Source organism: Myotis davidii, unplaced genomic scaffold, assembly GCF_000327345.1.
Source record: "Myotis davidii unplaced genomic scaffold, ASM32734v1 scaffold411, whole genome shotgun sequence".
NCBI classification, from domain to species: Eukaryota; Metazoa; Chordata; class Mammalia; order Chiroptera; family Vespertilionidae; genus Myotis; species Myotis davidii.
In genome coordinates, this window is record NW_006282917.1 from 915,989 (window position 1) to 927,060 (window position 11,072).

General features: G+C 40.1%; 1 protein-coding gene across 1 annotated transcript in view; it reads left to right on the forward strand.

Moving 5' to 3' along the window:
- Positions 1-1,200: 1,200 nt before the first annotated feature.
- JADE3 (jade family PHD finger 3) overlaps positions 1,201-11,072 on the forward strand; it is a 45,453-nt gene continuing 35,581 nt past the window's right edge. The window contains exons 1-2 of the mRNA XM_006753322.2: positions 1,201-1,260; positions 2,035-2,111. Of these exons, the coding sequence (XP_006753385.1) occupies positions 1,215-1,260; positions 2,035-2,111 (123 nt within the window). The 5' untranslated portion in view covers positions 1,201-1,214. The remainder of the gene's footprint in view (positions 1,261-2,034; positions 2,112-11,072) is intronic.

Genomic DNA, 11,072 nt, shown 5'->3' on the forward strand with positions numbered 1-11,072 from the left:
ATTGTCATGCCAATTATCCCTTGTGGAATCATGATTGGCCCTAGTAGCATTTTGTATACTGTGGCACATAATGGAATGTCAGTTACTGACTGTACATACACTGTCTTTTCTAGTTTATATTTTGAGCACTTCCTTTGTGACTTGACATATCTGTGTCCTCTTTTTTTCCTACATTCTAGTGCTGGAGTGTTTCTAGAAAGATGGGGCCACTTTTTTATCTGCCATTGGCTACACACACAAGGAAAGACACTTGTCCCAATTGAAGTTTTAGTCAAAAGCATTATGTATTTTGACAAATAGGAGCTTTCTATAGCATTCCTTGCAGTACATGTGTAGATGTAATTTTAAATTTGGCTAGTTGTTTTGGGATGGAGACAGAGATAAAGTGAGAAAGAGGGAGAAAAGGCAGGCAGAAGAGCAGTGTGGTTGTGCTCTTCAAGATGGGACATACTTTTCTTGTTCTTTCTTCAGCCGGTCATGTCTCATGCCTTTTAACCTTGGCTCTTGACAATTCTCCCTTTGCTACTGCCTTTTCCTTTTCTGCTCCTCCTGGCTTGTGAGGGCCTCATGCCTGCCCCCTCTGTTTGGGTGGACATTGGTCATGTGACCACATCTGAAACTCCAGCCAATCCTATACTATTCATCCTCTGCTGCATGGACTTCCTCCTAAGGCTAATATCTGTCCTCACCCAGTCTTTGACACACACTGTATTAGAGAATTTGGTGGTATTCTTCTCTCATCACTCTAGATCAGCAGTTCTCAACCTTCCTAATGCCACGACGCTTTCATACAGTTCCTCATGTTATGGTGACCCCCAACCATAAAATTATTTTCGTTGCTACTTCATAACTGTAATGTTGCTACTGTGATGAATCGTCATGTAAATATCTGATATGCAGGATGTATTTTCATTGTTACAAATGGAACATAATTAAAACATAGTGATTAATCACAAAAACAGTATGTAATTATATATATGTTTTCCGATGGTCTTAGGCGACCCCTGTGAAAGGGTCATTCGACCCCCAAGGGGTCGCGACCCACAGGTTGAGAACCGCTGCTCTAGATCATTTGAGAATATTCTTGACAAAAATCATTTGATTTGTATGATTGGCCTGCTGCTGGATCTGGAGCAAAGTGTTGATTGTCTTCTGGGGTGTGTGTGTGTGTACTGTTTCATTCAGTGTTGTTCTCTTTCCCAGGATGCTACAAAATGAAGCGTCGTAGAACTTTCAGCACCAGTGACAGTTCAGATGGCTGTGAGTAATCCAGCCAACGGCTGGTAACCCCTGTATCTGTACTCCTTAAGGATTGCTTCTTTGACTTGAGGACCGCCTGTTTCATCTTTCTTCAGTGGTTAAAAAATAATGTTTTTAGGAAAGAAAGCTTGGGGTACCATTTTTTTTTTCATTTAAATTTCATTAGAAATTGGTAAGTTAGGTGGGAAAATTGGTTTTGTATGGCATATAGCATTTGTTTTTCACTTTTCACTAACCTAAAGAAATGCCAAATCAAATAATGATTTAAACAGTGCTTTTTTAGAAAGGAAGAAAAATATAAGAGCATAAATTATAGGCCCTACAATTCTAATTACAGCTCAGGTACTAAATGTTTGACTGGATGAGTCATCAATTGTAAAAGGCAACAATCTTATTAACAATAGCATTTGGGGAAGTGCTGAAGGATATATACATTACTTGTTCTACATTTTTAGTTTTACCAGTTGCTTTTGCAGATATTTTTTCTCCAGGTGGGACATGAGTCATGTTATTCCAAAATGTTATAAGGTATGATTATATCAAATCAAATCTCCTCAGCATTAGCATTGCTGAAGCTTTTGCACACTGGGAGGTCACCTATAAATGTCATTAAACTCCATTATGAGGCTTTTTTGGTTGTAATTTAACTTTCTTCAGTGTTATGTACGAGATTACTATGTTCTTCTCCATCATATCTTTCATATTCTCTTGGATGGCATTTAGTTATATTAGCAGGTAATAAGTCTCTGTATTTTTTCTAATTATCTTTTGCAGGTCCTTCTACTTCTTTTACTGGCTCAAGGTATAGGAACAAGTCAAAAATTCCAAATGAGCATCAGAAATCTGCTGAGGTGAGATCAGATATTCAATTTTTAGACTTAAAAAATAGCTGCCTTCTGTCTACATACCTACAATACCCAGGTCTTGGAGATGAAAGGAGTAAACTGTGTGCCAATGGAAGGCTTGTTTCTGATGAGTTTTTGTTTTGTTTTTCAAAAAAGATTCAATTCTCTTTTTCCTTTGGGAAAACAGTAATCACACTGTGATTTCATTTTGGCAATTACACTTAAATGCCTGGCTTTAGAATATAAAGCCTCCCCTTAGCCAAGAAGTCAAAGGGAGCTAGACTTAGGGAATTGGGAAGGACCCAAAGATCTGGCCTATCATTGTAAAAAGTTAAGTTGGTAGATGGGAGGCAGTGCAGGAAGGGATAGATGAGGAAGTTGTGGATGGAGAAGGGAATGACTGACCAGGTTGGAGATCTGGGCTGTGGTGGGTCCTTACAGCCTTCAGAACACTGACAGCCCAAGAAGAATGTGTTACTCCTGGTGAGATTGGAGTAACACAAGGGCAGGAAGGTGCCAGAGCTGTACTTGGTAATGGTTTAGTGGATCCTGTAGACTTTTTCTCTGTGAAAATTAAATGAGAAATTGGCCTGCATATTTCACTTCTACTACGACTAGACTTCCTTGGCTGAAAAGGAAAAGAGGGTGTGTTAGTTAACTACTGCTGCATTACAAATTAGCACAAACCTAGTGTCTTAAAGCAGTATACATGTATTATCTCAGTTTCTGTGGGTTAGGAGTCTGGGCACAGTGTGCCTACGTTCTCTTTTCAAGATCTTTCAAGGCTGTAGTCAGTGTGCTGGCTGGGCTGTGTTCTCATCTGAAGGTTTGACTAGGGAAGAATTTGCTTCTAAGCTCTCTCAGATTGTTTGGAGAATTAATCTCCTTGTAGCTGGAGGGCTGAGGTCTCTGGATTATTTTGCTGGCTTTTGGCAGAGGACTACCCTCCACTCCTGGAGGCTGCTTATAGTTCCTTGCCATGTGGCCTTCTCCATAGAGCCTCTCGAAACATGGCAGCTTACTTTTTCAAAGCCAGCAAGGGGAAAGTGTTTTCACTCCCGTCTGCTAGGACTGAGTCTTACGTAACATAACATGATCATGGGAGTGATATCCCATCCCATTTGCTACATTCTATTGATTAGAAGCAAGTCACAGGTTCTACCTGCCCCCATATGGGGGAGTGGGGAACATTGCTTTAGGGTGTAAGCCAGAGTGAGCATCTCTCGCTCCCTTTCTCAGAGGTCACTTTCCATTTTCATCTTTCGCCAGGGATCTTTCTAGGCTCAGTAGAATATCAGAGTGTGTTTATATGTGTCTGTGTCATACAGAAAAACTTAGGAAAAAATGCACATTAACAGGAGCAGAATAAATTCCCTGTCTCTCCAAAGGAGGCCTTGACTACAGAATAGTGACAAAGAAACCTTGCTACTTTCCTACTGAGGACAGCCAGTCCTAGAACATAGAGTGGCTCAAGAGCTTTGGTTCTTACCTGTTGCTTCTAGGTCAGTGAGAATAAGTCTTTTGTTGCCAGGCATAAGGGGAATTGAGCACCTGGGAGCAAATTTTTTTCATTTATATTTTACATGCTGTTATAAAACAGAGAACCAGATATTATAGAACAATATAGAAACTTTACCACCATTTAGGTTCATTTACACCCCCTACCTTTATTATATAATTGTTTTAAATATTTTTTGTACATACATTGAGAATTACATTCAACATTGTTGGAATATTTGCTTCAACCATCAAAAATTATTTATAAAACTCAAGAAGAGGATAGTCTATTATTTTATTCCTGATTTTCCAACTTTCCTTTTGTTCCATTTACCTTCTGTTTGAAGAATTTCTTTTAGCCACTCTTTTAGGGTAAGTCTTCTAGTGATGAATTTTTTTAATTTTTTTTTTTTTTTTTTTTTTTGAGAATGTCTAGGTTTCACCTATGTTTCTGAAGGATATTTTTACTGATATAGAATTCTGCTTCGACAACACTTTTCTTTCAGCATTTGAGAAGTCTGCTGTCATTCAAATAGTTGTTCCCTTACGGGTAATCAATCATGTCTTTTCCAGTTACTTTCAAGATTTGTCTTGTCTTTGTTTTTTGTTTTCCAAAGTTAGACTCTTGTGTTCTCGGGCATAGATTTGTTTTGGTTTATCCTGTTCGGTGTTTGATCAGCTTCTTAAGTCTAGGTTTATATCTTATGTAAAGTTTGTGAAATTTTCAGCCATTGTTTCTTCAACTATTCTATTCAGTTCCACCTTCTTTCTCCTCCTTTTCTTGGGACTTCAATTTCATGAATGTTATCTCTTTTGTTATTTTCCCACAGGTCCCTCAGACTCTTCAGGGTTTTTTTCAGTGTATATTGTTTCTGTTGATCAGATTGCATAATTTTTCTTATTCCCTTATTCTTTGTTCTGTTAATTCCATTCTTCTATTGAGCCTGTCCCCGGAGTTTGAGTTATTAAATTATTCCATTTCAAATTTTTCATTTGGTTAGTCTTTATATCCTCTATATCTTTGCTGAAATTTTCAATTTATTCATTTCACAAAAGTGTTTGTAATTTCTCACTGAAGCATTTTTATGATGGATGCTTTAACAATTCTTGTCAGATAATTCTAACATCTGTGTCATCTTGCTGTTAGTGTCTATTGTCTCTTCTCGTTCCCAGTTCTTAGTTTGATGAGTGGCTTTCCATTGTATCCGGGACTCTTTTGGAATTATGTTATCCGACACTAAGTCTTATTTAAGCCTGTTTTATCAGGCCTCCATAATAACCAGGCCGGTGGGGAAGAGGGGTGCTGACTTTTATCACCAGTTGCAGAATTCCTAGGCTGTTAGCCTAGTTCGGTTATCTCTCTGGGAAAGGAGGAGGGTTATTCTTAACTTTCCTTACTCCTTGTTGCCTACCTGATAGCAGGGGGGTGGGGGTGGTAAGGGTACCACATTACTGATGGGCTATAGTGACAGTCTCTGCTGATATCACATTGAGGAGGAGGGGCACCTTGTGATTACTGGGTGGGAGTGTACGTCAAGGCCTCTCAGGTAATGTCCATGGACACCCCAACAATCTCCTTTTATAATAAAACATTTTAGACATCTTTTTTAAATATAATTCTCACACCATACAATTTATCCATTTAAAGTGTATAATTCAGTAGGTTTTAGTACAGCCGTGGGCAAACTACGGCCCGTGGGCCGGATCCGGCCCGTTTGAAATGAATAAAACTAAAAAAAAAAAAAAGACCGTACCCTTTTATGTAATGATGTTTACTTTGAATTTATATTAGTTCACACAAACACTCCATCCATGCTTTTGTTCTGGCCCTCCGGTCCAGTTTAAGAACCCATTGTGGCCCTCGAGTCAAAAAGTTTGCCCACCCCTGTTTTAGTATATTCACAGAGTTACGTAACCATTGCCACAATCCAAGTTTAGAACCTTTTCATCACCCCAGAAAGAAACCCTCTTACCTATTAGTAGTGATTCCCCAACGCCTACTCCCAGCCCCTGCCAGCCACTAATCTAATTTCTGTCTATGGATTTGCCTATTCTAGATATTTTATATAAATGGAAGCATAATATATAGCCTTTTGTGTCTGGCTTCTTTCATTCTGGATAACCTTTTGGGGTTTCATCCATGTTTTAGCATGTATCAGTACTTCATCTTTTTATTACTGAATGATAGTCCATTGTATAGATATATCACATTTTATTTATTCATTAGCTGATGAACAATTGGATTATCTCCATTTTTAGACTGTTAAGAATAACACTGCCATGAACATTCATGTACAAATTTTTCTGTGGACATTATGTTTTCAGTTGTCTTGAATAACACCAGGTGTGGAATATAGTAATGGGCTATATGGTAAATTTATTTAACCATATGAGGGAATGCCAGATTTTTGCCCAAATAGGTGTCATCAGTTTACACTCCAGTCAGCAGTGTATGAGGGTACCAGAGAGCTTGAATTCCTCTAGTGACCTTGGCTTTGAGCCTTCCCTTTGTGCTTGTCCTCAGAGAAATTACCTTTTGCAGCTCTCCTAGCTGTAAACCACTATTATCACTGGAGGCATTAGCATGGTGGTGTAGGGCATGGGGGAGGGATGGTGTTCTTTGGTCTTTGGATGGCACAGTGGTCCTGAGTCTGGGGGTGAGATGGGGGAGGTGGACTTAAGGGGTAGGGCTTTTTGGATCCCACCTCATTTCCCCCTGTCTACCTGCGGCAGGTATCCTCTGGTCTTCTCAGTCTATGTCCTTGACGTTCTTCCTCCTGTAAATGAAGGCTTGGCTTCTCCCTTAGATCACACAGGGAGGCTGAGTCTGGGTGCTTTTCCTTTCCCCCCAGCACTGATGAAATGATACCAGTGCCCTCACTTGATGAAGCTTTTTGTTCAGTAAAGGAGCCGGGGGCCTCGACGACACCACTAGGGGAGCGTTTCTCCAGGTTTCCCCCCATCTTCCCTAGGAGAGCTGGGTTGGGTGTCTAAAGAAGCTTACAAGAGGGTGGAAACCTATGGGTACAGCCCCCAGGAATGTTGACCCTCACAGTAGTCCTCATGTGGCCCCAGCAATTCATCACAATTTCTAGTTTAATGTTCCTTCTGTGGCTTCTGCCCTAGGTAAACAAATGCTCCTACCCTTTGTCGCCCTGTAGACATGCCTGTCTCTGAGTTGGCCATTTGTCCTATGACTCCTCCCTCTAATGGGTTCACCAAAAAAAATTAATTTGATGCCTGCCCTGCTTTCTTTTTCCTATAAGGATGGGTTTCTTCTTTCTGACCCTCTACAGATCCAAGATGAAACCTTGTCTATTTACTGGGTGTTAGTGATTGAAATGCAATATAAATGATTTTTTCTGGGCCATAATTGGCTACATTAATACATACATATTGTCTTTGATGTTTAGTGCTTTGGTGAAATTCCTGTACATGCCTTTCCCTGATTTCTCCTCTAAAGAAGAGTTTCCTAGGGGTGTGTGAATCCCATGTAGGGTTCAGGACCTTCAGTACCTTCTAAAAATTGTATGCAGACTTTTAAGGGTATGTTTTTATCTGTAATTTTTTTTTTAGGCTACTAGTCTTCACTTGATTCTCAAAAGGGCTCATGCTGCCTGGCCGGTGTGGCTCAGTGGTTGAGCATTGACCCATGAACCAGCAGGTCATGGTTCAATTCCTGGTCAGGGCACATGCCCGGGTTGTGGGCTCGATCCCCAGTAGGGGGTGTGCAGGAGACAGCAGATCAATGTTTCTCTCTCATCAATGTTTCCCTCTCCCTCTCCCTCTCTCTCTAAAAAAAATCATTAAAAACATTTTTAAAAGGGATCCATGCTATTAAAGATGTTTTTTAAAAGCTAGTTGCCCTAAAAAAGCACATAGTACTATATGACCAATTTGAATTTATTAAGAAGTCTTCCATTCTTTCTCAGAGCCAGGATATTTTCACCTATTAGTCTTACTGGTCTATAAAACATATGAACCTATCTTCAAGCATTGGCTGCATATCAGCTGTAAGCTCAGAGTCTCACTTCTTATGTCCCAAACTTTCATAGCAGCAGAGTGAAAGCTCATATATTTTAACTCAGCAGAAAGCACTGCAATACCCTCAAATAGAGCCTGTTTACATGACTCTGTTTTTCTAACAAGCTTGATTATTTTGTTTTCTGGCCTGCAGAAGATAAAAAGCACTAAGCTTGCAAACGCACACTTATTGCACAAGAAGGGACATTAAAGGATGGGAAAGAAACTTGCAAAGCAAACCACATATGTCATCTCTTATGTGAAAACTGCCCAGATCTCCAAGTCAAACTCAATTACTCCCTTCCCTCCATTACCAGGATGCATACAACTCTGATTGGTACGGGGTAGGAGGAATAATCCAACCTACCTAAGCAACCCCAAAGTACATTGCTTCATGGCAATTGATGTTCCACTTAATGTCAGCCCATAGCTATCAAAAATGTCCCATTTATTTTTTTATAAGAAACTTGAGAATTCAACCATTTGAAAACTATTTCCATGGAAAATATTTGCATAATTTTTAAAGTTTTAAACTTAGAAATTACATAGGCTTTGCTTCATTGGAAAAATCAATGTGTGATATAACGTCTTGACAATACTGGGTACCTTTGTTACCCTATAAGAATAAGCTTGTATTCTTTTCTAGGTTTTCTCAGCTCTGAGTGATTGATTCTTCTAGATAACCTGAAAATTTTGCCTTAAGGTTGTATAATTCTAAGAAAATCGCTTAAAGTTAACTCGCTTTAGTTAAATAGTTACCGTGTTTGCAGCTGTTTTGTTTCTTTGTGCTTTGGGGATGACACATCTGTTTGTGGTCAATTATGTATAGTTTCAGATTTAAGTGGCTATGAACCAAAACTGATCAATCTCTTTCTGATTCGTTCACAAGGACGAGACAGTGTTCCCCTTTGTGTCATACAGGAAGTAAATGTTTGGCTTTTCCTCTAAAAAAAAGTCACAGAAATGTTCAGACTAGCTGTGCTTTAAGAAACTGCCCACTGAGAGATGTTAATGAAAGCAGTAAAAGGGCATTTTCATTTAGTGGCTCTAGCAGGTTAAGCATTGATATTCTAATTGAATTCATAGTGAGGCCTCCTTTGTTTCTGCAAGCATCTGAGAGGCCAAGATGTGCATGCACTGTTGGATTTGGCATAGTTTCTGGGCTGTATGTTAGCCTGTGAATCCCCTCTTTGACCATAAATGAGCAGTTATCTGGTAAGTATAAAGTCTTTTTGTTTCAGGAACTTTTGGGGAAACTACCAGTGCATATAAAATAGGCACACAATTAAGAACGTGTAAAACTTCTCAACTTCATTACCTAGGTCAGTGGTTGGCAAACTCATTAGTCAACAAAGCCACATATCAACAGTACAATGATTGAAATTTCTTTGGAGAGCCAAATTTTTTAGACTTAAACTATATAGGTAGGTACATTGTTATTAACTTAATTAGGGTCCTCCTAAGGCTTAGGAAGAGCCACACTCGAGGGGCCAAAGAGCAGCATGTGGCTCGCGAGCGGCAGTTTGCCGACCACGGAGTCCTAGGTCAATGTCAGTATCCAATCCCTCGTTCATAATCTTCAACTTAGCAACAAATGACCATGTTTTATTTTGTGAAGTTTCTGTGTTAGGTTTGATCAAATCATTGAATCAATACCCTTCCCCGGGGAACTGACCTTTAGACCACTTTCACAACCAACATTCCCTTTCGCTGAGACCACATTCCACTTGCTGAGACCATTATCCTTCCCCTCCAGACCCTTCCAGGATCTGGACCCGCCCCAAGAATTCTCCACCCAGAAAAAGCCCGCCTAGAGTCCTTTAAAACCTCTGACTCCCCATCCCTGGGTGCTGGTGCCATTTGGGCCTTTTCTTATCTGGTATCCAGATGACCTAATAAATGCATAATTTTTAACCCCTTTTGGCCTCGTGTGTTCCTCTTTCAGCAACCCTAACATTCTGCATTACCTCATGGCCTATAGAACGTTGGTTAAAGTTCCTGATGGAGCTCTTGCCTGGGAACCCAGTCTTTGGGAGCCAAACCGTGCACGTTTTGGTTGAGCCTTGATCTCCTTTACCCCATCAACATTTACTCTATGGACTAGATAGGAGAACTCAGCTGTATATTTTTTTTCTGCTTTTAGAAATAAAGCAAAGACTATGATGATAATCAAATAACTGCAGCCAGGTTTTATTTAGCAGTAACCATGAGCCCAGTACCATGCTAAGCCATTTACACAAATTCACCCATTTAATCCTTAATAACAATCCTTAATAACAATCCTTTTGAGATAAGTGTGATTATTATCCCCATTTTATAGAGGAGTAACAGAGAATTTAGATAACTTGCCCCAAACTATTACGTGGTGAACCCAGTAGACAAATTCAGGTAGTCTGCCCTGGGACCCATTTTCCTTTTTTTAAAAAAAATATATTTTTACTGATTTCAGAGAGGAAGGGAGAGAGAGAGAGAGATAGAAACATCAATGACTAGAGAGAGTCATGGACTGGCTGCCTCCTGCACACCCGACACTAGGGATCAAGCTCACAACCCAGGCATGTGCCCTGACCAGGAATCGAACTGAGACCTGGTTCATAGGTCGATGTTCAACCACTGAGCCACACCAGCTAGGGCCCATTTTCCTTTCTATAAATATTTTTTTAAATCCTCACTTGAGGATATGTTTTTATTGATTTGAGAGAGAGAGAAAGGGGGAGGGAGAGAAACATTGGTGTAAGAAGGAAACATTGATCAGTTACCTCCCATATACACCCCGACCAGGGATCAAACTCACAACCTAGGTATGTGCCCTAACCTGAAATCAAACCTGCAACCTTTTGGTGTATGGTGTGACACTCCAGCCAACTGAGTCACCCAGCCAGGTCCTTTAAAGATTTTTTAATTTTATTTTTAACTATATTAAAACATCTGCCTGGTTCAAACATCAAACCATGAAACAAAATACATTCAGAGAGATCTAGCTTTTGTCTCTCTCCTCCCTATTTTCACCCTACCCAGCCAGTTAACTTTTTTTTAAGGTTTAGGCTTATCCTTGTATATTTTCCCTTTTTTTATTGTCTAAAGTTTGACATTGTCTCCTTTTCCCCCTTCCCCTCCCAGCCCATTCCTACCCCAGCAAGCCCCCACCGTCCCAGTGTCTGTGTCCATTGGTTATGCTAATATGCATGCATACAAGTCCTTTGGTTGCTCACTGAAAATAACATACAAATTGTGTGTGTGTGTGTATGTGTGTGTGTGTGTGAGTGTGCCACTATATGTGTATAAAATTCACACTCTCACCTAGCCAGTGTGGTTAAGTGGTTAAGCATTAACCTATGAACCTGGAGGTCAGGGTTTGATTCCCTGTCAGGGCACATGCCAGGATTGTAGGCTCAATCCCCAGTACGGGGCATGCAGGAGGCACCCAATCAGGGATTCTCATCCTTG